Genomic DNA, 25,110 nt, shown 5'->3' on the forward strand with positions numbered 1-25,110 from the left:
GACTTACTCCTTACACTGTGCCCAGGGATCCCTTCTAGTGGGACCATGGGATTATATGTGATGCCAGGGGGTCAAATCTGGGTTAAAACATTTAAGACAAGTGCTGCTATACTGTTGTACTGTCTCTTCATCTGCATTTTTCAACTTTTGTCACTTTTTTTCACTTAGCTGAACCTTTTTTTTTTTTCACTTAGTCAGATGCATTAAAGGTATCCCCATGTCTCTGTGTATGGCATAATGGTATATTTTCTTTTAGCACTGAGCTATACTCCATTGTCTTACAGTTTGTTTACAGAGGAAGACTGGCACAAATGAGGTTTCTATCACAGTTGCAGACCTTGGGGAAAGGAAATAGCAGAGCTGGGGCTGAGTGATGGGAGCGGGGTCGTTGCAGTAATAGCTTTTTCTGGCCGTGCTGAAACAGCTGCCACAGGCAGGGAGGGTACGAGGGAATCGCTCAGTTGTGAGTCTTGCAGAATAAGAACCTGAATCACAAATAAAGACAGACCCTCTCCCCACACCGCCCACCTCCTCTGGACACAAAATTGGGAGTATGCTTAGTCCAAAGTCTCCTGATAAGCTCTCAAGAGTCTGTGTCACATATATCAAGCAAGCCTTATGAAAACATTTAGGTAAACTGTTGGAAGAGAATAGAAAACTGCATTTATGTGAACACAGTGTCCTTAAAGAATATGAAGCAAAAAGACAGAAGAAAAATATGCAGTGAGTGAAAAAATCAGAGCAGGCAGTGCTACTGTCCCCAAGTCATTCTCTGTAGCCGTGGTTCTGCTATTTTCTCCACTTGGGGGGCTGCTGCTGTTCTGTCTCAGCCGAGCCCTCCAGCCCCCCACCTCCCGCTGCAGGACATATGCCCACCACCATTGGCAGAGTTGTATAAATTCTGAGAACTGTGTGTTTGCAAACTTGGAATGCTTGTTCATCAGGCACGTCTGTTACCTGGAAGACAACTTCATTTCAAACATTCTGAACCCCAAATCTAAGTTATCCTATCCCTTGGGGAATGAGTTAGTGCCACAAACTCTGTAGGGCATGTTTCTCGCACTTCTCAGCGTCATCAAACTGAGAGAAGAATGGTGTTAAATGGTAAAGGGTCCCATTTCAGAGTGAGCCAGCACGAGAATACTTTGGAATTCGTTACATACTCATGGAGCCCTTTTCAATCTTGTCAATCACTGGTGAGAAATGCAGAAATAGTGCCTGGCTTGACAAGTATATCACTTTGTGTGAGAAATGGAAGGCTCACATTTATAATCTTGTACCACGTTGCTTCGGCCTTGGGAAGCACCTTGGATTCTGTATTTGCAAATTGGTGTCCCCAGGTTCTTTCTGCAACTAGAGCAACAGAAATATTGGCTAGCTCTGTGGTCCATTCTACAGTCAAGGCGAAGCACCTTACAGCTTTAATTTTTCCAATCATAAGATGGGAACGGCGTCTATTTGCAAAGATTACTTCAATATCCTCAGATGAAATGGTCCAAGAAATAGAGATTAGTATAATGAATTGCTGTGCTTCCAGGGAAAGCCTCTCCATAATATTGTTTTGTTTTTTTCTTTTTTCAGTCTCGCTTACAAAATGTCCACTGTTCATGAAATTCTGTGCAAGCTCAGCTTGGAGGGTGATGTAAGTATATGTTTCACTTTTTATAAGTTTTGTAAATTTGACATTTGGCGGGGTCTGGGTTGCTTCCCTTTCCTTCTGCATCCTAGGCCCTTGGGGGACAAAGTTCAGGCAATCATCCCTCCTCTTGCTTTTCCTCTCATCTTCATTATTTTAGCTCTTTATTGTAGACTTTTATTTTTGTTTGCGGGGGTGGGGGGGACGCGCAGGGGGTGAGGACACCCAGCAGTGCTCAGGGCTTACTTCTGGCTCAGCACTCAGGAATCACTCCTTGCAGGGCTTGGGGGACCTTATGGGATTCCAGGGATAGAACCCAGGTCAGTCGTGTACAAGGCAAGCGCCCTACTCACTATATTATCTCTCCAGTCACCTCTTTCTTAGAGTTGTATTTGAAAGCTATGGCATTAGAAACTTTTTTGGGCACCATGTTAAAACCAGACCAATATGGATGGGGAGAAAGATCAGTGAGTAGCTAGAGTGCAGGCTTATCTGGTATGTCTGCTTATTTGTTTTATAGTTTAAGATATAAAAAATATGCAAATTTTAAGTTATCACAAATATTTTGGGAATCAAGTAGTATCTAATCAAGAGCATATAAATGATGCATGTGTACATAATATAATACTGTAGATCTTTCAGGTCATTTGGGTGGAAATTTATAAAAATTTGACTGTTGGCTTGGCGTGTAACTCAGAGGGTAGCACCCTAGACTGCGTGAGACTCTGGGTTCGATCCCCAGCACTGAATGTGTCCCTTTCCTCTCCATATCTTCCACATATTACTGTGCATAGCTTAGGCTTCCAAGCACCTAACTGTGATTTTTATTTTTTAAAAAAAAAATCAGTAGTGATTGCATTTGTCAGCGTACCCTTTAGTGATGCTGGGGATGAAAACAGGGTTTCCCATGTGCAAAGTGTATTCTGTCCTCTGTGTCCCTCCCAGTCCCCACACCTCACCCTCGGCATGCATTTTTCTGCCAATCCCGTCTTACCAACAATCTCAACATTTCCCTATGGAAATGTTATGGAAAATACCTTGCTATTCCACTATGTCTCAGGCTAATAAATATGAATTAGTTTACAGTTTAACCATGATGTCCCAGAAGGTTTTGGAAATGTTGGGTCTCATCCTGCGCCTGCTTTTCTGGCTTGCGGGATACCCCAGCTGCTAACAGAACAGGAGGCGCCACTCCCGTGGGGCCCCCTCCCAGAACTGACCATGGCATAGGCTTGGCATTAAGGGCATCAGTGCTAGGGAGCAGAGGGGTCTTGATATGGACAGGGCCATCAGCACTCAGCTAATGCAAACCATGTGGCTTTCTTCTTTTCTCCTCCTATGTTTCTGTTGACAGGGCAGGGATGTCATCACAGTCTGTTTTCTTTCTGTCTTTGTGCCACTCCCAGCGATGCTCAGGGCTTTCTTACTCCTGGCCCTGCGCTCAGGGGTCAGTCATGGCAGGACTCCAGGGTCCAACTGGGTCGGCTGCCTCGCTTGCTCTGCTGTGTCTCCGTCCTGAAGAAGGAGCAAGTGAGCCCTTTGGGAAGGAGGAGCACACAGATGCACCCCATCATCCTAACCCTCTGCACGGGGAGGGTTGTTTTGCATTTCAGAAGGGTGGTGGGCTTTGAGAGACTGTGGAAGAGGCAGATGGCATGGCACCAGGAACCCCAGGGGGAACCCCAGGAGACCTGAGAGTGAGCGCAGGGGAGCAGAGTGAGCTGGTCAGTAGCAGAGGATGTGGCACTTGGGACCTGACCACTGTCCCCCGTGGTGGCCAGGGGAGGAAGCTTGGCTCTGTGGGATGGAACCAGGGTTTCCATCCCACTAGGGACTCCTGGGCCTGTGGCAAAAGCCTGGCTGCACCTACTAACAAGCACTTCCACATGCTCATTTCCATTCCAGTGGGTGTCCACCCTGTCACTTCTCCAAAAATTTCTGGGACCCTCAGTCAAATTTCTTTTATTAAAAAAGATTTTATTTAAGGCACCATGATTGACAGCACTGTTGGTGATAAGGCCCCAGCACCACACCCCAGCCAGAGTGTCTCTTCTCTCACCCTGGTCTTTCAGCTCCTATCAATGCCCCTGTCACCGTAAATTCAGTCCTGTGGGCCAGTTCTCAAGTTCTGGTGCCTGTTTTTCTTCATATCCCTTCTAGGAGAGAGACAGTGTCTGTCCCTCTCCTTCTGGCTAACTTCACTCTCCAGATACATCCATGTAGCAGCAAATTTTCTTACACTCAAAGAGTGTTCCAGTGTGTAGACATCCTGTCCATAGTTCCTTTATCCAGTAACTGTTCCTGGACATTTGGGTTGCTTCCAGATCGTGGCTGTCGTGAATGGTGATAAATACACAGGAGTGCAAATGTTTATTTGGAATAGGTTTGTCAGGAGCAGTGAAGATCCTTATCCTATTTGTTGTGAACCCTTCGGGAAGGAGGAGCACACAGATGCACCCCATCGTCCTAACCATCTGCATGGGTTAGGGTTCCCGAAGGGTTCACTGCTCTGGGATCACTTCTGGTCAATTGCATGATACCAAAGACCTGTTCCTAGAATGATTTTAGGGCTCAAGGAGATGATGCAGGAGTTGCCCCACTTTGAGCCCTAGCACACGTGGGCCTGGTGGTCCTCTGTTCCAGGACCAAACAACACCACATCCTTGCATCCCTGCATCCTTGCCTGTTCTCTTCAGCCATCCAGCTTGACTGGCTGAGTACCACAGGCATGGAAGGAAATGTGGTGGGTGGGTGGCAGCTGAGACTCCATGAACAGTGTTCGTGAGGACCGCCTCCTCCCCTGAAAAGAATTACTTGGATTGTTATAAGAAACAATAGAAAGAGGAAAAACATCTAGGAATCAGTATTTGCACCCTTGGTTTTTTGTTTGTTTGTTTCAGGGCCACACCCAGAGGTGCTCAGGGCTTCCTCCTGGCTCACTGCTCTGGGATCATTTCTGGCCGGGCCCAGGGGACCCTGTGTGGTATCAAGGATGAAGTGAGCCAGCCTGGTGCAAGGCCAGCTCCATGCTTCCTGAGCCTGGACCTGGGGCCAGGGGAGGGTCTGAGTCCCGTGTTCGATGTGACTGATGGTGTTGTCTGTCCCACAGCACTCCACCCCACCCAGTGCTTATGGCTCGGTCAAGGCCTACCCCAATTTCGATGCCGAGAGAGATGCCCTGAACATCGAAACAGCCATCAAGACTAAAGGTGGGTCAGCCCCTGCCCTCTGTCCTCTGCCCTCCTTCAGGGCCATGCACCTGGAGGGAGGCACTCTCCGCATCTGTTTCTCTCATATCCATGTTGACATCGGCCTTTGAGCCTTAGTGAGATGTGTCCAGCCCTGCTCCACCCCATACCTTGCTTGCTGCCTTCTCTTCTTCCTTTCCTCCCTTGCTCTCTCCCTTCCTCCTTGGAGGAGACTGCAGAAAGCCGCTAGCATGAGCTGGTAGAGGACCCTGGACCTGGGCTTGAGCTGGTTGCCATGGGCGTGTCGGACTCTGGTCCCAGGAAGTGGAAACTGGTCAGAGCGTGATTCTGAAGGGCCTCCGGCTCCAGATCCCTCAGCATTTCATGGTGTCTGTTGGAACGGTACTGGGAAAACATTCACAGCTTTGTTCTCGGGGTCAATGAAATCAGTGAAACATCTCAGGCCTTTTCTCCCTCCTTCCCTCCATGCTGTAGGGCTCCAGGCCCAGAGGGAGCTGAGATTAGCTCTTCGCAGGAGTGTTTTCCTGAGTTCCAGATTGAGTGAGAGGAGCAGACAGTATGGACGCCTCCTTCCAGGGTCGAGCCGAGAAGTGGCTTCCAGGGAGCGGCTTCTCCTCCCCATCGCAATATGCTGCATCTGTGGGAGGGAGGGCTCAGACTTCTCTCGGGCTTGTGTTCTTCAGGCCCGTGTCTTGGGGTGCCAAGTCCCTGGCTTGGGGTGCCAAGTCCCTCGCCGTGAGAGTGTCATAGTGATGCTTGTGCTTCACTGTGTGGGACTTCCTGCTTAGACAAAGGGGATGATGCAGCCGTACTGGCCTCAACCCCAACCCAGGTCACACCCCACTGGGGAGCCAGAGCACAACATTCTCTCACCTCCCTGACACATATGCAGTCCACATCAGTCACTGGGAGACCAGGAACTCAACCAGCACCGCTCGGGAACCCCAGATGAGGCTTGGGGTCCTGAGTTATACCCATTAAAAGTGTCCCTTTCTTGGGGCTCAAGAGATAGTACTGAGGTTAGGGCACTGTCCTACCAGCCATGTGACTTCTGCCTCGATGGTGGTTTAAATCCTGGCACCATCTAGGACCCCCAAGCACTGCCAGGAGTGATCCCTGAGCGTAGCTAGATATGCCCTTCCCACCCCCAAAAGTATCTCTTTTGGCTCTGTATTGTCCTAGCAGGTAAGTTTTACCTTTCCTCACTCCCTAGAGAAACTGGTGACTTTGTTTCCAGAGAAAGGAAGGACAGCAGAAAGATTCTTTATGTCCTGGGCCCTGCCCCACCCCTCCCTTCCCCATCCCCCGCCCCCCAACAACCCAAGGGATTGTGTCATCGGTCTGATATTTTCTTGGGACACTGGGCACTGCCCATTTGCTGCTTCGAGGGCTGAAGGAGGATGGTGTCCAGATGGAAACTCTGTTTAATTTGGGTTTGGAGGCCACATTCAGCAGTTCTCAGGGTTTAGTCCTGGCTCAGGGCTCAGGGTGCCGGGACTCGAACCCATGCCTTCCACAGGCCAAGTGTGTGCTCCAGTCCTGGTGCTCGCTCCGGACCACAGATGAGCCTCTGTTATCTTCTGTGTCCACACTTTGTCCCTGCCTGTCCTTGTGACATGGCACAGTGGGAAATCAGAAGTCATGTGCCAGAACGAGACACAGTTTGTGTCTCTGGTGGTGCGGAGGGGTGAGAACTGCTCTGTTCTCAGGGTCGAATCTTGACTTTGCCGTTTAGCTGTCTCTCCAACACTGAGAACTTTAACCTTCCTTTTTCTTACTTTTTTTGTTTTTTGTTTTTTTGGTTTTTTTTTTCTTTTTGGGTCACACCTGGCGATACTCAGGGGTTACTCCTGGCTTTGGGCTGGAGCGATAGCACAGCGGGTAGGGTGTTCGCCTTACAAGCGGCCAACATGGCCGACCCGAGTTCGATTCCTCCGCCCCTCTCGGAGAGCCCGGCAAGCTACCGAGAGTATCCGATATGCCAGACACAGTAACAACAAAGTCTCCAATGGAGACGTTACTGGGCCCACTCAAATCGACGATCAACGGGAGGGCCTTTACCTTTTTACCTTTTACTCCTGGCTTTGCACTCAGGAATCACTCCTGGTGCTGCTTGGGGGACCATATGGGATGTTGGGAATTTAACCTGGGTTGGCCATGTGGAAGGCAAACACCCTACCTGCTGTGCTACCACTCCAGCCCCTCTACTTATTTTGAGACCACACCCAGTGGTGCTTGTGGGATCATCAGAGCCAGAGACAGAACCTGGGACCCTGCCTGTGAGACCCCACCCTCCTTAATGCCGCAGCTTTCTCAAGCTGCTGTTTCCCAGGGCAGAGTCACATGAGGCTTCCCAGTATCCAGCAGAGACACACTCTACAGCATGCACACACAGACACAAACACACACAGAGATACAATACAGACAGCATATACGTGCAGACTCGCAATGCAGACAATATGCACACATAGACACAGAGATGACAACATGAACACACAGCACAGACACACAACATAGACAATATGCACACATAGGCACAAACACACACAGACACAATGCAGACAGCATGTACACAAGCACAGAGACACAACACAGACCATATTTACACACAGACACATAACACAGAGATGCACGGAGATACACAACCCAGATGATATGCACATGCACACACAAACACACACAAAACAGGCACACACACAACCCAGACCTACAGAGACGCACAACACAGACATTCATGCACAAACACAGAGAGACGCACGACACGGGCAAAGACGCACATCCAACCTAGACACGCACCGACTCACACCGTGCAGAGACAGTGCACACACACAGTACATGCACACACACAGGCACAGAGACGCCAGTTAGTGTTCCTGAAGTGCACCCCCTCTCTATTTGTGTGCCCACATTCCTGGAATCTCCCAACGTGCCTTCGGAGAAACACACTCAGCTCACACAGCCGCTCGGCTCTGCTCGGCTCGGCTCGGGAGGAGCTTGGTGCTTTAAGAGCCAGGAATAAAGACTGCTTTGATCCCTGTGGGAGAATCATTCAGCACCCTGGAATGTAAAGATTGTGCAAGGGAATCTGGCAGACTGGGAGTGCTGGCAGTGAAATCCCTCCCGAAGCTCTGCTGTCTCCAAGGAGAGCAGCCGGAGGGCTTTCTCGTCGGGTCAGGAGCAGCTGACATTCACCGCCCGGGTGACCGCCTGCTCCTTGGGGATGGGCAGGGCCCAGCGGGGTTCTCCAGGAACTTTCATCCCAGGGGAACCTCGGATGCACCTTACCAAGCCTCCTGCCCCCCACATTGTGGGAACACGCGCTCCAGTGCCATGGTTCAGAACAGGTCTGGCACGCGGCTTCTGCCCGGCCAGGCCTGTGCTCCTCCTTCAGGTCTAGGTTCTTTGCTTTGCCCTGAGTTAAGGAGTTTTCATTTTCATTTTATATGGGCAGTGGTGTGTGTGGGGGGGTGGCGGGGACAGGGACATGGGGACTTTGGGGCCATATGGGGTGGTGCTCAGGGCTTACTCCTGGCTTTGAGTTCAGGGATCTCTCCTGGTAGGACTTGGGGGAACAGGGTGTTGGGAACCAAACCTGGGTCCACTGCATGCAAGATCAGTGCCTTAACCCCCATGCTGTGTCTCAGGGTTGAATTTTGCCCTGAATTTTGATCAGGCTCGAGAGGTACTTTCTCACCGTGTGTTTGGCTGTCAGACATTTGTCATCATGGTGGGCCAGCTTCTGGCTTCTTCCTGGTTTCTCTTCGAAGCCCTGGGAGTTCCACCTCAGACCAAATTTTTCTTTTGGTGCTTAGTGAATTTTCACTTATTTTTTTTTTTAATTTGGGTGTGGGGAGTTTATCATTGGTTTGTAGCTTAGTTAGTGATTTTCCAAAACATAACTTTCTTAAGTCTGTGGACCCTTTAATGTAATTCCTCAGTGCCGGAGAAATAGTACAGCGAGTACAGTTCTTATCCAGCATGCAACCGATCTGGGTTCGATCCTTGGCATCTCAAGCACTGATAGGAGTGATTGGTGAGTGCAGAGTCAGGGATAGAGCACCTCCAGGTGTGGCCCAAAAACAAACAAACAAACAACAACAACAACAACAAAAAAGAACAAGAAAAAGTAAATCTTACTTGCCAGTAATGTTTCAGTATGTTTGAATTTTAAGTTCTTCTAAGCAATAACTGATAAGAAAGCTCATCTACCTATGCAGAGCTCAGTATTGTCACTCTGCTTTTTATGTAAGAAACCCAGAGCTACCAGGTAGTTGGGCAGAAACTCAGTAATTAGGGTGACTCCCCAATATTGGGCTGAGGCATTTTTCACAGAGACATGAAAAATGAGTTCCTGAACAGTTTTTCGCGGGGCCTTCCAAATGTTGCTCGGAGGACTTGGGGACCCTTGTGAGGGTCTGAGGGTGTGGTAATGCGCAGGACATGGGGTGCAAGGGGTTACCTGGGCCACCCCAATGGAGTTGTGGGCACCCTGGGGTGTCAGGGATTGAACTGGGTTGACTGTGTGCAAGGCTTGCGCTGTGGCCCCCTACTATCTCTCTGGCTCCCAGAAGAATTTTTAGCATTTTTGAAATATCATTCACATTCCATACACATCACTTATGTGAAACATCGTTCAGCAACAGTAGATTAACATGGCCACTTTAAAATAGCTGTAATATACATTCATCCTAAATGTGTCGGTCCATAGGAAAGTGGGTATTGAATGCATGCAGTGTGAGCGCTGGATAGTTTTCATGTCAAAAAAGAAAAATTATGAACTGATATACATATAATTATGGCTAATTGTTTTCCTTTCTCACGCTTTCAGAGTGTTCTGTTGTTTCCAAATTTTCTGCTCTGACACTTACTGCCTTCACAATGGAAGACAATGAACTTAATGGAAAACAAAATGAGGCCATTATTGAGAAAAAAATCCCTTTGTTTCCTTCTCCTTCCCCTGGTATTTTTAGGTAGCCAACACCATTTTAAAAATAGAGCTGGATGCCAGAGAACTAGTACAGAGGTTCAGATGCTTGCCTGGGCTTAATCCCCAGCCCCTGTCTGATCCCCTGAACCCAGCCAGGAATGAATTTGAGTGCAGGCCAGGAGCAAACCTTGGGCACCACTGGGTGGGGCCCCCAAACAGAAATACCCTAAAAGCAAACATAGTTAAGAGCTTTCCTTGTTAAGATGCTTCCTTCAGTGTGATTTAAAACCTTGGGCCGGGCCAAGGGAGATGGTTCGAGAGGTCGCAGCAGCTGTTCTGCTTAGGAATCCGGGTTGGATTCCGCCACGGCGTGGGCTCCTGTCTCTGCAGTGTGGGGTGCGGACTGCACCAGGAGTGGAGCTCAGTGGGGATTGTGGGTTCAATTCCTGGTTTGTGCACACATGTGTCCTCACAGACTCCTGCCACACCTCTACCATGTCCAAGCACCCTGTGTCAGGAGAATACACGCTCAGCCATCAGCGTTTCCCTGGCGTCAGAGCGAGCCGAGGGTCAGTGCACATCTGGGATGGGGGAAGCCAGAGAAGGAGGCAGAGAGGACGTGGGCCTCAGCTCCTGCCCCAGGGGGATGAGCGTGGGCCTCAGGCAAGTGCAGGAGTGGACGGGTGTGTGCAGGGGGGCAGGGCAGGCTGCGGGCACCATGGCTTCCCACTTCCTTTTTCTTATCCTTGAGCAGGTCTGCTGAGGGGTGTGGAACCGGGCCCACACCGCCCTTCCCAGGCCTCACCCAGGCTCTGGACTTCCTGTTGCCTCATGGCCACAGGTGCTCCCGTCCCTCAGGTGCCCTTGCTGCCTTGGTTCCTGCAGGATTTGCAGCCCGTCTTGGAGGGAGAGTAACAGTTTACTCTGATGCCCACTGCTGCCCCCCTCATCTGAGGCTGAGCAGACTTCCCACGTCTTCTAGCTTCTGCAGAGGGGACAGAATGAGTGACACTTCGACCAGTCTCCTCATGCTCCAGCTCCGCCTAACTGGGGTCACACGACGCAGCTGCTACTGGGTGCATCCGCCTCTTGCCGCAGAGCCCGAAGTCATGCGGGCTGGGTTCTGGCTTGTCAATCACAGCAGCAGCAGGTCCTGGGACTGTGAGAAAGAACACATGGAACCCAAAGAGTTCTGGGCACAGTGTTCCCGGGAACCAGCTCACGCCCTGAATGTAGAGTAGGGACAGATAGTGCCAGGCATCCGCGGCCACCCCCAGAAATGGACCTGTCTGTCCTCTCCCAAGCTTTCAGCTGTTTTCATCCACAGTCCTGGTCTGCTTCATTTCTGGCTGGAGGAGTTCTCAGTTTCCTGAGTAGGTTGCTGGGACCTAATGTGTCCATCACACCTGCTGTGCTCCGGGCTTTTTCCTGGAGGAAACTTATGCTCAGGGGAAACCGTGTGGTGCTGGGGATCAAGCTGGGGATAGCTCATGTGCATGGCAAATGCTTTAACCCTGAGGCTCTCTCTCCAGCCCCTGCAGGCTTGTTTTGAGCAACAGTACAATGGGTAGGGTGCTTGTCTTGCATGTGACTGACCCAGGTTCAATCCCTGGCACCTCATATGGTCCTCTGAGCACCGCCCGGAGTAATTCCTCTAAGACAGAGGCAGGAGAAACCCCTGAATATAGCAGGGTGTGGCCTAAAAAACAAAGTCAGAGAAAGAAACAGAACAAAGCCTGCAAAAGTCCTGATATTGCTGAAGGAACAGGCGGGGTTGGAGACTTGACTCTGTAGGAGTCTCTTGGTCTAGATGGGCCTTGGGTTAAATATATACTGAGAGTGTACAGCACAGCTGTGAACGGTTTCCCATATGGGTCCAAAGAACTAGAAAGGAAAGTCAGCTAAATTAGAAAAGGATGAATCTAGACTCCATAAAATAGATTGTAATTAGAAGCAGCACAACCCCAGAGTTAGCGTTAAGTGCCAATAAACGGGCACAGCTTTGGTCTCTCTCTCTCTGGGAGGGGAGGGGTGCGAGTTGCCCTGTTATTATTGCCACTTTTGATTTGAGCAGTATTTGTGTCCTCCGGAAGGGAGGCAAAAGCGGGTGATTTTCCGCCTTCTTCTAGGCACAAGTATAGAACCGTAACTACAGCAAGTTTTTGGGCCCCCTGATACTTTTGCAAGTGGGAGCGCTCGTGATTCATAGACCAGTCGGAAGGCTAGCTCTTCGTGCCCCTGCCTGTGGGAGCAAGCCAGGGCGGACACTGGGGCCTTTACCTGCGCGCCCACACGCAGCTCTCCACTCCCTGCCTGCCGACCCAGCTGTGTCAGGACTCAGTTTTCCTGTTGTGGGGTGCTGGCCACCTAGCCCAGGGCTTACACATGAGAGGTGCTCTGCCATGGAGTGGACTCCAGCCCAGAGACTTGTCCTGGAAATGCCAGGAGGCTGGTGGTCCTCAGAAGGAGCCAGTTTCTAGAAGGACGGGGCTGAGTCAGAAGGGGCTGGTGTGAGGCCTTGAACCCCTGTCCCCTTCCCCCAGGAAGCAGGAGGGAAGGAAGGGGCTAGAGTGGCCTCGGAGGTTGCCCTCCAGCCCTGCTCCACTTCAGCGCTGAGTCACCTCCCCTTCACTCTGGGCACATGTGAGAACACTTTCTTCAAGGTCTTTGTCTACCTACCTGTGGCCTGACTGAGGAGATGCCCCCACCCTCCAAGGCCCGGGGAAACCCAGGAGCCTCTCCACTTCCAGGCTTGCTTCCTTGCTTGGTTTTGCTTTTCCCTGAGGGTTGGTGTCTCAGCTAGAGGTGCTTGAAGTGTCTGTTCCCAGCTTGTTTCTTGGGGGTCCATGGGCACTAGGGAAGGAACCCCGGCTTCTGCATGCAATCTGCTCTTTCCACACGGGCTTGCTTGCTTTCATTTTGGTGAAAGTGATTCCCCCTTGGGCTGGAGTGAGAGCTCAGAGGACCAGAGCACATGTGAGGGGTCTGGGCTTGATCCATGTGCCACCTGGCCCCAGGCCTCAGAGTTGTGCCCAGCACTGCTGCCTGTGACCCAATGTCCCCTTCTCCCCCCACAAGAAAGAAAAAAGGAGACAAATCCCAGGTCAGGCCAGAGTGGATGGGAGCCCTCACTCTGTCTGGTCTCAGCAGTGCCGCAGGTGAAGAGTCAAGGTCTTCGTTGAAGAGTTTTGATTTTTCTTGCACCTGTTCACCCCTTTCCTGTCTATCTTTTTGGGTTTGTGGGAATGTGGCAGTTCTGAAGGGCTACTCTCAACTCCGAGCTTGGGGTCCCTCCTGGCTGGACGGAGGGGACCACCTAGTGCCTGCTTCCTAGGCAGGCACTCCGCCCTTTGAGCGTTCTCTCCACTCCGTTTCGATTTCAAACACTGTCCTGTGTTTGTCTTGTCGTCTGCTTGTGGGTCTGACTTGAACCTGGAGCAGAGGCCTACCTTGTGTTTCTCTGGTTCTCTAGAGCATTTCAGAAAGGGAAATGGGTAGGGTGGCACCCTGTGAGGAACCAGAGAGTGCTGCCTCATGAGCCCCCTTCTAGAAGCTCTGCCGAGGGGAAGCCAGTGCGGAATGAAAAAGGAACCTTCAAGTCTGGGTCCTTCCTTCTTCAGCACTGCGCTAAGCCACGCTTCCCCCGACCCTGAATTGGGCCCCGTGCCCCAGCCAAGCTAGACATTTGGCAGGGCTGCCATGCACCTGGGTCCCTCCCCCCGTGTATGGTGCTTGGTTTCTATCCCAGCTTCCAGGCCATGGAACTGCACCAGCAAATCAAATCAAATATCCACGACTCCTCCATGCCCAGTTTCACTGACCGAAACCCAGATGCAGCTGGAGCCAGGAGCAAACTAAGGTCGCATCCACATTGCCTGCGGCCCGTGGAGGCCTCCCTGTATCTCTGTGAGCCTGCTTTCTCCTGCTCTTTCATCCCAGGATGAGAAGCAGGGCCCAGGTGCCACTAGCCATCCACTCTCTAGGCTGTTCTGAGCCCCGGGCAGTTTCCATACACACTCATTCCTGCTGCCTGACCCAGGCTAGCCCCTATCCCAGAGCTGGAAATCCTTGGGTGGTGGAGCACAGGAGGGCTGCTTTTGTGCAGTCTCCCTATCCCTGACATCAGCCCCATTTGACCCATGACTTGTTAGCCCTGGAGGTCCTTGCGAAGTGTGTCGCCTCTGGCCACGTCTTTGATGGTTATCAAGTGGAGATGGTTCCTCCTGCTCTTTCAGTTGGTCACACTTCAGCTGGGCCAGCTCTTGGGCGGCCATATCTCCCACCTATAGCGGATGTAATTAGTGTGGGCTTTCTTTATCTTTGTTTTTTTATTTCTTGGTTTTGGGACCACGCCCTGCAGTGCTCAAGACTTACTCCTGATGCTCTCAGGAGTAAGCTCAGGGCTCATTCCTGGCAAGGACTCAGGGGACCATATGTGGGACGGAACACAGATCAGCTGTGTGTACAGGGAGCTTCTTAGCCCCTGTATTACCTCTCCAACCCCTAAATGCATGGGCACATGGCAAAGTAATTCCAGTTCTGCAGACATTTAGATACATTTCTTATCTTTCTTTTTTCTTTTTTCTTTGTTTTTGGATCATACCCGGTGAATGTCAAGGGTTACTCCTGGCTCTGAACTCAGGACTCACTCCTGATGGTGCACAAGGGAATATAAGGGATGCCAGGATTGAATTGTGGTCAGATGTGTACAAAGCAAGTGCCTTCCCTGCTGTACTTTCTCTCCACCCCTAGACACATTTCTGTCCCATATTCTTATTAGGAACCAGATAGAGGCGTGAAAGTCTCATTTCCAAATGGAACAATATGACTCATGTGAATGAAGGCTGAACACACGTCTGACATGGAACTGATTGAGATAACTTTGAGGAGATGTTTGAGTGATGGTATTGGTGGCCCCCAGCAGAGAATGTTGCTATAAGGTTGCTGAATGGGAGCAAAAACTATGAATTTCTACAGGGCTAGAGGCCGAAACTTTGCAGTGTCATCTTTCTGTTGAACCTGCATCCTGGTTGTAAGTGGGGGCCCAGTAGATCTGGCTCCTGGGCCCAATGGCGTATGGGCCCATTAGCCCCACTGACAGGCACATTCTCTTCTACCTGCCTTATTTTCCACGCCAGCGAAGTTTTCTGTGATGGTGAGTAGGCAGGCCCAGGGCAGGGAGCTGGTCCATAACCTGGTCTCTTCTTAATGGACCTTGCACGAACTCCAGTGAGATCAAGAGAAATGGCTGCCTTGCGGAAGCGTGCTGAGATTTTCAGGATAGAACTGTGAAGTGACCAGTCAAATGTCTGGCGGGAAAGTTCTGGCACTCAGAGGAGAGCTGCTGTTACAATAGATAAAGCATGTCCACACATCTGTGCCAGCCCTGTGGCCTCACATCTCGCTGCGTGGCTGCCTTTCTGCGGGTGATTTCTTCTGAGGTCAGAGGCCAGGAGAAGCCTCGTCCCCGCAGCCAAGCCTGCACTTTTCTCCTGATGAGATAAGGAGAGATTCCAGCAACTTGACTCTCCACTCGCCCACAGCCTCCTGGGCTGACCCTGTCTGAGCCAGTGAAAGGCCTTTTCTTTGTGCTGTCAGAGTCAGAGTGGCTGTGAGTCAGCGTCCTGTTGAGAATGGTCCTTGGTTCCTTGCCATGATCAACAGAGAAAAGGATTTTCCATGGATGCCCGATGTTAGGCGGGGGCGGGCATGGTGGTTCTCTCCCCAGGAGCAGAGAGAAGGGGCTTGATGCTGAGGCTATGGTTCAGCTGCCCCTTTAGCCTCTGAGTGGTTTCTCGCTTTCAAAGGTCGTACAGTGGGTTGAGCGCTTGCCTTGCATGCAGCTGACCTGGGTTCAATCCCTGGCATCCCATATGGTTCCCTGAGCCTGCCAGAACTGACTCCTGAGTCAGGAGTCAGCCCTGAAGCACTGCTGAGTGTGACCGGCAAAATATGAACAAACCATAATCTTAGAAGTGTCAGGGTGGGAAGGACCCTGCCCCAGGGTTTCCTCTGGGTCTGAGGCCCACGGTGCGTCTCTCAGGGTGGGTGGGGTGGGGCGGTCGCTGCTTGACTGGAGCTCTGGCTTCACTGAGGACCCCTGGTTCCCAGAGCAGAAATGGTGCAGTAGCCCCTGCCCTGAGATAGCAGACTCAGGGAACTTATACGCATGTTAACACTTGATTGCATCTCACCCATCCTCAGCCGGGTAATTTTGTGTCTTTAAAGTAAACTCTTACTTGCTTGGTGGGCTGGGGGCTGGGGATGCAGAAGTGCCAGGGGCTGCGGGGTGGGGGGTGTCTCTCCAGGGTGCTTGGGACCCAGTGATGCTGGTGTCCATCTGAGGTCTGCCAAATGCAGAACATGAGCCTTAGTCCTTTGAGTTCATGTGCCAGGCCTCTAAACATCGGTTTGATTTGAAAGGAAGTTTTAAAAAGTCCTCCGAGGGCTCAAGAGAGTGTACAGGGGGAGGTGCTTCCCTGAGAGGTGGACCCCCCCCCCCCCACACAGAGCCCCAGCACCGCATAACCCCTCGCCGCCTGAGTCAGACGGGCATGGGTTCACCCACCTCGCAACTGCCCTGTTGCCCCTCCTGGGCTGTCTGGCAGACCCTGGGGATTGCAGTGAAAGGAGCCGTTCTTTGACAGCAGCTAAATGCTCCAGTCACATAGCTGGGGCTTCTGCCTGCAATTTCCTGGGCCCTGGAGCTGAGCCAGAGAGGGTCGTGAGGGCCGAGGGACCCTCAGTCCTGGGCAGAGTGGGCGAGCCAGCCAGGCTTCTCAGCTTCAGCCTGTGCATTGGACAGAGGGCATCTTAGTGGGAAGTCGGGGCTGAAGAGGGGCCGTCACATCCCATCCAGGAGAGACTGACATGCGCTGCTGGCCCCAGTGCACAGCCCCTGCCTCTCTCCTCTCTCAGTTCTCTCTGAACCTGGGTTGGCCATGTGCAGGCAAGTGCCATAACCCCCATACAAGCCCCTCTTGCTCTCACCTGGGGCCTTGCCAGCTGAGCGCAGCTCTCACCAGGAAGCCCTTAGCATTCACAGCAGAGACTTTCTTTTTTCATGAGCCACATTCCTTACTCGGTCAGGAGAGAGACCTTTCACTTCCCAAATCCTTAAAAGCATGCTCTAAGTTAAATGGCATATTAGGGCTATAAAATTGGAAACCCTCAGACACCAGAAAGCCTTGCTTATCTTTGTAAACACACATGTTCCAATTAAAATAGGTACTAAAATATTTTGGTGGCACTTCAAAACTCCCAATTTAGATTTAATTTAGATTAAAACACTTACTCTTTTTAATAAAGTTATAAAATTGATTATTAAAATGGCCTGTTGAAGATTAAAAGCAGTGAAACGTTTATTTCCCTTACAAAAACAATTTAGCCTTCAGTAAGTACGATTGTATTAATCAATTATGCTATTAAAGTACAACTGCCATGTTAAATCCAACTCATTTGTCAAAAACAGTTTCTATAATTATAGAAAGTATACCTAGCTGCTTATATAGCCATAATCCGGCAGTAAATATAAATAATTGTCTCTATTAATTCAGCTCACATTTACTGTCTATTAAATCCCCAGTTAAATGGCAATTTGGGCACCTTCATTTAAAATGCCCCTAAATCTTGGCAGCTCCGTCTGACTGACAGAGCCCCACAAACATACCTCCTGCTGTGGATTTCAAAAACCAATTTATGAATAAAGTCATTTCCTGAAATAACAGCTCTTTGTTCATTATTTATTTATCAAGTTTTTTTGGTTCTTGGGGCACACCCAGTGGTGCTCAGAGCTGGTTCCTGACTCTCACTCACCAGGTGAAGCTCGGGGCTCTTTGGGATGCCAGCATGGGAGCCAGGTCAGCCGCATGCAAGGCAGCATCTTACCCGCTGTCTCTCTGCCCTTGGCTTCAGGTTTGAGGCTGTCGGGGAAGGAGACGAGGGGACGTGGGCTCATGAGTGGAGGCCCTGATAGGAAGAAGGCGTCCAGGCCCAAGATCTTGCATTCCTGCTTGGAAAATGACAGTGCGGAAAACTCTGGGCTATGGTTGGTAACTTGGCAACTTGTGTTTCCTAGGGGTGGACGAGGTCACCATCGTCAACATCCTGACCAACCGCAGCAACGAGCAGAGACAGGATATTGCTTTCGCCTACCAGAGAAGGACCAAGAAGGTACAAGCAGGGTTGGGGTGGGGGCATTTTTCCTTGTTGGAATTTGGGGGGTGGGTAATTTCTGGCAGTATTGGAGTAGAGTCAGGCTCCCTGCTGCAGTGCAGTGCAAACCACTGAGCTGTCTCCATGGCCCCAGGACCTTTCTCTTACGATTTCTGGCTATTACCAGCTTCCTTTTATTTTTTTTTTTCCTTTTTGGGTCACACCCAGCAGTGCTCAGGGGTTTCTCCTGGCTCTGCACTCAGGAATTACTCCTGGAGGTGCTCGGGGGACCATAGGGGATGTTGGGAATCGAACCCCAAGTCGACTGTGTGCAAGGCAGTTGCTGCTGTACAATCATTCGGGTCCCACACCATCTTTTGAACATGGGGTATATGAGAGTCTCTACCTGTGTCCTTGTACAAGAGTTTCCAGCCCCACCCACCTGACCCCAAAGTGCGTGGAGCTCATGCCTAGAGCCATGCCCTCATCTGGCCCAGAGTGGGCACCATCCTGAGCGCAGATCAGGCCCTCCTCAGTGGTGGGTGTGTTTGCATGCCGCCTGCTCTGTGCCAGGCCGGGTGCTGAGTGGGCATCTCCGCGCATTTCACCTGTGCGGCTTCTGCAGGCTTTGGAACCGACTTTTCTCACTTCATCTTGGGGACCTCATCTCCTCTCAGTGACACTCATCTCATCCTTAAAAATACACCCTCGAATCCTCCAGAGCTGGGTGATGAAACAGCTTATTAGTTCATCAGAGCTGCCAGGCTCTCTGCAGCGTGCCGTGCGCCCCTATTTTCATTTTCCATGCATCCCCCCCCCCCCAGTCTCGCATCTTGTCCGCAGCAAGCAAGGGACAACCCAGTGCGTGTTCAACCTTTTATTATGTTGCAGTGTTGGGAGATTTTATTTTTAAGGACAGGCTGCTTTATTTTTAACTTCCTGCTATTAAAAGCATTTGATTTATTCTTGGACGGCGCGGTGAGCGTGCTTCCTGCGGCTCCCGTTTGACTTAGAGCTTTGGAGGGAGCTGGGAGGGCCGAGGAAAAGGGCATTTCTGCCCCTCGGGGTTGGCCTGGCCACTGACCCGGGGAGACACACTCCTGCTGTTGCCCCTCCTCTGCCTCCTCTGGAAACAGCGGGCAGGCGTCAGAGAGGAAAGAGTGGCCGCCTCACTCGGGCACACCATGGTTTTCTCCAGCAGATGCTGGGTGTCTGTCCCCTCAGCAAGGCCCCAGGGACTGCGTTGCCCCCTCCTCTGCCCCTGACTGAGAACACGCTGACCTTGTGCCCCTCGTGTGCTCAAAACACAATACTTGTGCCTTCGTTTCGGACTTCACAGATGCCCCCATCCCGCATTTAGGGGAGTTCCCCCAGATCTCGATGGGGTCAGAGTCTCAGGGCTCTCAGGGTTCAGCAGAGGTTGATTGCTGTGGACTCATTGTCTCCCGTGCCCAGGGCCAAGCATGGACGTCGTGGGGTTTTTTTTGTTTGTTTGTTTGGTTCAGGACAAGCCTGATGGTGCTTGGAGCCTAATCCTGGCTTTGTGCTCAAGCACCATTCCTGGTGGGGCACAGGGGACATGTGGGACCCTGGGCATCAAGCCCAGGTTGACAGGTGTAGGGCAATCATTGTGAGGTGCTGTCCTGTGACCCTGGCCCAAACACTGGCAACTTTCCAGAAAGGCACATCTACTGTCTGATATCAGCTCTCTCTGAGCGTAATCATTTCTTTCTCTTCTGGCTTTGTTTTGTTTTGTTTTTTTCCTTTTGGGCATACCTGCTGGTGCCCCAGGGACCATGAGTTGTGGGGACTTAATGCCCGAGGCCTCCTGCTTGCAAGGTCTGAGCTCCAGTGCCTTGAACTCTTTCTTCCTGCAAGAGGTTTCTGATACGATATTTTCAAGAGAGAGAGAGAGAGAGAGAGAGAGAGAGAGAGGGAGAGAGAGAGAGAGAGAGAGAGAGAGAGAGAGAACTGGCTGCAGAAGATGTAGCCACAGAACTAGAGCAGGGGCAGAGCTGATGGGCGTGGAGGGAGCCGGAACAGAGGGGTCTGTACCCCCTTCCTATGTGTCCTGGTGCGGGCATGCCGTGGGACACTGGGCCCCCAGGAAGGTCATGGCAGATGCAGACGTCAGCAGGGGCTGAATGTTCTGTGCAGTTGAGCCAAGGGCGGAGGGTGCCCTGGGCAGGCTGCATCTCAGTGTCCCACGCTGGAGAATCGCAGTGTGACTGGGGAAAAGCTGCTACTCCAGCCACTTGGAATGCAGGAGGGGCAACTAGGTGGTTCTTCTGGAAGCTCTGGGAAGCTTCTCTCTGAACCAGCTTCCTTGCCCTCCTGTTCCTGCCCCGGCTCTGGTGGGCTGGATGGTACCCAGGATGTGGGGCCAAAGCAAGAGGTGGTGGGGAGGGGAAACGTGGAAGGAAAAGGAGGAGATGGTTCCAGGGAGGCCGTCCTCCCCGTGTCATCATTTACAGTATGCTGAATTCCTGAGGAATCGTGGACAAAAGCCAGAGTGGGTCACATTTTCCTGCCACGTTCCCGGGCTTGGCTCTACCCTCTTGCTTGAAATCTGTGTGTGAGTTGGGGAGGGCTCAGGCCTTGCACGCAGGCGGCCCTGGGTCTCCCAGGCCCTGCATGTCCCCTGGCCTGACCACTGCTGGGGAATGACCCCTGAGCACGGGGCAGGGTAGGCCTCTGAGAACCACCCTGCCCAGACCCAAACCGAGCAAAAGAGAAGTAGAGAGCAGGGGTCAGAGGCAGAGATGGCGGAGGTCGTCAGCCCTCATCCTTGCTCACAGCCCATCCGGTTCGGTCTGACCAGTACACACGGTGTTAGAACAGGTGTTTTCCCGAGGAATGCTTCGTGAACCTTCCAGCCACAGTGGGGTTCTGGTTCCTTCTGGTAACTCCCAGCAGCCGCCCGACTCTCCCAGCCCAAGCGGGGTCACGTCACAGAGGACGGCTTGGGTAGTAGCAAAGCCACCTTGTCTCGCTCTGCAGGGCCCAGCCCCGGGAACACGCCTGCCTCCTACGAGCTGCTGTCACTCTTGAGAGTGGAAGGACACTTCCTTCACTCGCAAAGCCCCCCTCTCCCAAGGAATCCTATCCCCCCACTGGTCAGGGAGCCTGGGAACCGGTGAGGGTGGCTTGGATGATTTTGCTGAGCGGTGCCTTGGCTTCTGCCGGCGGGGCAGTGGGCCGCTCAGACCCGCTCTCCAGATTCCCCGTCGGACTCTGGCCTCCCACAGGCTGAACGTGAGCTGGGGCTCCTCACCCACATCCACCCCTTCTTTTCCTGAAGGAACTTCCTTCCGCGCTGAAGTCAGCCTTGTCCGGCCACCTGGAAACCGTGATTTTGGGCCTATTGAAGACACCTGCTCAGTATGATGCTTCCGAGCTGAAGGCATCCATGAAGGTAAACACAGTCTCTGTCAGATCTGCCATTAATATTGGGGAATTACAGTCTTCTGAGTGTAATTAGGTGATTTTCAGTTTCGTTGAATTCTCATTTAGAACTTTTTTTTTTTTGGAATGAACTGTCTCAGGATTTATACCAAAAATATTTCAATTACTTTTTTTTTTTAAAGACTGTAAAGAAATTTCATGATGCTGAGAAGTCAGTTACCAGCTGCTTGGCACCTGGGCAATTGGAATACCATTTGGGAAAAAACGACTTCCTTGATTACACTTCCTCCTTAGAAAAGATTGGTTGGGATATTAAGGCAGAAGTGAAACTCAGAGCTTTTGTGAGGTGAAGCTTCAAAGTTCTGCTCTTGCTCTCTTGGCTGTTTCTCCCTCTGACCTTGGCAGTATCTAATTTGGGTTCGAGGAATAAACTGACGGTCACCTTGCTTTCAAAGGGGTGTGTAAGTACCCATGGGTGCCCGGCTCTGGGCAGTGCATCGCGGCATATGCTAGCTCTTTGGGATTTTTGGCAATTATTTTGAGCAAGGCCATTAGAAACCAAACCATCAAATTTCCAGGTTGGAGCGCCCCTCCAGGGTTTTGTGTCTACCTGTAACAAGTGTGTATATGAAAGCTCAAGGCAGAAACTTGAGCGCCTGTCCCCACGAATGGGTGAGCTGGCCGTCCTTTGACTAGTCAGACACTGCCCTCTGCTGGTGCAACTGGGGAACGCCTCGGCTGGAGGGCTAGCGCTGTTTTCTCAGATTTTTAATTGCAAATCCACATGTGCCTTCCTTCCTTCTTCCTTCCTTCCTTCCTTCCTTCCTTCCTTCCTTCCTTCCTTCCTTCCTTCCTTCCTCCCTCCCTCCCTCCCATCCCTCCCTCCATTCTTCCACACATGGTGATGCTCAGGGGTTACTCCTGGCTCTGTACTCAGGAATTACTCCTGGCGGTGCAGGTGGGACCATATGGAATGCCGGGGATAGAATCCGGGTCAGCCGTGTGCAAGACAAGCGCCCTTCCTGCTGAATCCTCGCTCCAGCCCCCGTGTGCGTTTTCTGCCATGCTTTGTGCCCCAGTCATAAGGAGACACAGTCGTGAGCCTGCCACTGAGCCCTGGCCTGGGACACGCCTTACGCTGTCCACTCTCCCACAGAGCTCTGAGGTGGAGGGGCAGGTGCCCAGCGCAGGCATCTTGGGGCCTGAACTTGGGGGGGCTGCTCAAAGATTGATTGTGAAATCTTTTTCTTCCTCCCCCACCCCCTCCCCGGTTCTGTGTTGTGTGACCTTGTTCTGGTTTTCCGAACCAGGCAAGTATGCGGGGACGGCCCCATTAAAGAACGCTCAGATGTCAGCACCACTTAATGATTCTGCCTGATGGAAGGAATGATTCTGCCTGGAGACCAGTCTGGGACTGTCCCTTGAACTCACACAGGAGCCAGCTTCTCTTCTCCAGAACTTTCCTTCTGACTCTCATGGCTTCCTGTCAGCGTATCTTATTTTCTGTCAAGAATCTGTTTAGTTGTGACTTTCCTGGGATCTATCACTAAGTATTAGGAGCTTGAAGTGGGCCCATCTGAGTTGTCACTGCCGTGCGGTTTTCGCTATAATTGGACCCAGTGACAGGAGCTTTCCCAGCTCAGCCTTTGTGCGGGTGCCAGTATTTCCATTAGTCATCCCAGGCCAGGATCCTTCTGAAACTCATGAAAGTGACACCAGCTGAACTGTCCCTGAGAGAGGACGTGTTTTTGGCCCCTGGCGATACCGAGGGCAGTAGCTTCCGTGTGCTACTCAAGAAGTTGTCCCTGTGATGAAAATTGTGGAATTGTGGCCAGTCTGTGAAAGCTGGGCCCAGTTCTAGGACCTGCCAAGGTCGCCTCTCAACATGGAGATAAAGACATCGAGAGAACCCTCAGGTATCGACACAGGGTGTGTGTGATGAAGAAACCCAGCCTCGCCAGAGAATTGCCTCTCCGACGTCGCAGCCACGTTAGGGTGCAGCATTTCTTCTAGCACAGGAGTGTTTTCTAGACTAGATTTCTCTATTTTGCTAATTTGTCTCTTTGCTGTGGTGACTCCTGGCTGTCTCCTGGCTCTGTGTTCAGGGATCGCTCCTGGCAGAAACCGGGTGCCAGGAATCAAACCCAGGTCTGCCTCATGTAAGACAAGCACCCTATCTGCTCCACTCTCTCCGTGGACCTTGTATTTCTACCTTTCAAGTGGAAAAATTTTTCCCTTAAAATATTTAAACATCTTGATAGTCAGTCCCTAACATTTGTATTCAATGTCTAGATAGAAACTCTGCTCAAAGGGAAGACATTTGGCTTCCTCAGAACCTCTACAAACCATGATTAAAAACTCTGGAAGAGGCATTAGTTCATAGATTAGATTAAGAATGAAATTCAAAATTAGCCATTAACCCGAGGCTTAGCTTGTATTACTCAAGTCGCCTTTTCAAAGACATATAAACTCTAATAAGTTTAATTAATAGCAGACACACTTTTCATGTGGATAAGTAAGTTTCTGATTGTATTAACACCTTCTAATTGATTTACATTTTTAACAGTTGTAATTCTGCTCAGTTCAAAGTGGTTTTGCCATATTGGGAGACAAGTATTAGAGAAGCCCGATCATTAAATCTGGACTTTGATCATGAACCCCACTTTGAAATACATGTTTCAGGGAATCCTTTCAAGCAATCTGGCACACTCAAAGTGTATTTATTAAATCTGAATATGTCACCCATCAAATTATTATTTCTTAAGAGAGCATTGGAGTCTGGATTACTTGGTCCTTTGTTATTTCCTTTTGCTTTTCTAAACTGACCAAAGAATCCTTAAACAAAAAAACTGATGTATAAAATGATATCTTTAACGGTAACCCACTTTCACACTACAGAGACATCAAACTAATTTTTTCCCTCTTACCTTTACCTTCCTCTGATAAAAAGTCTTACTCTCAACTCAAGATACTAGCTGTAAATGACAACATTTAATATTCCTTTATTTTAGAATACTGAACCAGAGAGATAGTCCAAGAGTTAAAACACTTGCCCTGCATGTGGCTGACCCAGGTTTGAATGCTGGCACCAAATGACCCCACCCCAGGCAGCAGCAGAAACACACAGCTCCTGCACACCGCCAGGTGTGGGCCCAGTCAGGCCTGTCCCCCATATAAAATTCCAAGCAGAGGTGGATTTGGTTTGTTTGTGTGGGAGTTGCACCTGGCTGTGTTTGAGGGTACTCTGGGTTGGGTGTTCTGGAGATGGAACCTGGAACCTCCTGCTATAAACCTGTGCTTAGTCTCAGCAGAATTGTTTCACGAAGGACAATATTTTCTGTGTACTAAAATAATGGATGCTTTGCAGGAAGCGGAAGGGGCTACTCTGAAACCCACCTCCTTGTCCCTCTGCTCTGCCACGATGGTCTCCTTGAGTCTAAGTAGTAGTTCAGAAGAATCCCTTACAAGTGTGTATTCAGAGTGAAGAATTTCTTTGTTTATAGGGGGCTCCCAGTTTGTGTTCAGAAGGTCCTGGTGGTTCCATGCAAGGGTTGGAGGGTGCAGTGCTGCTCCTAAAGGGGTCACCGCAGCAGTGCAGGGGGTGTCCGGGCCCCCCCAGGAGGAACTCGGGGGACCAAGTGCTGCGAGAATGGAACTTGACCACTGTCTTCTCTCCAGCCATGAAAGCACTGTCCTCCTCCTCCTCCTCCTCCTCCTCCTTCTTATTCTCTCTCTCTCTCTCTCTCTCTCTCTCTCTCTCTCTCAATTTTTTTTATTGA

At 50.9% G+C, this 25,110-nt stretch overlaps 1 protein-coding gene across 1 annotated transcript in view; it reads left to right on the forward strand.

Moving 5' to 3' along the window:
• ANXA2 (annexin A2) overlaps window positions 1-25,110 on the forward strand; it is a 41,817-nt gene that overhangs the window by 7,312 nt on the left and 9,395 nt on the right. The window contains exons 2-5 of the mRNA XM_056130754.1: window positions 1,582-1,642; window positions 4,746-4,845; window positions 17,850-17,944; window positions 21,228-21,341. Of these exons, the coding sequence (XP_055986729.1) occupies window positions 1,595-1,642; window positions 4,746-4,845; window positions 17,850-17,944; window positions 21,228-21,341 (357 nt within the window). The 5' untranslated portion in view covers window positions 1,582-1,594. The remainder of the gene's footprint in view (window positions 1-1,581; window positions 1,643-4,745; window positions 4,846-17,849; window positions 17,945-21,227; window positions 21,342-25,110) is intronic.

The sequence above is a fragment of the Sorex fumeus genome, unplaced genomic scaffold (assembly GCF_029834395.1).
Source record: "Sorex fumeus unplaced genomic scaffold, SorFum_2.1 ptg000081l, whole genome shotgun sequence".
Lineage (NCBI taxonomy): Eukaryota > Metazoa > Chordata > Mammalia > Eulipotyphla > Soricidae > Sorex > Sorex fumeus.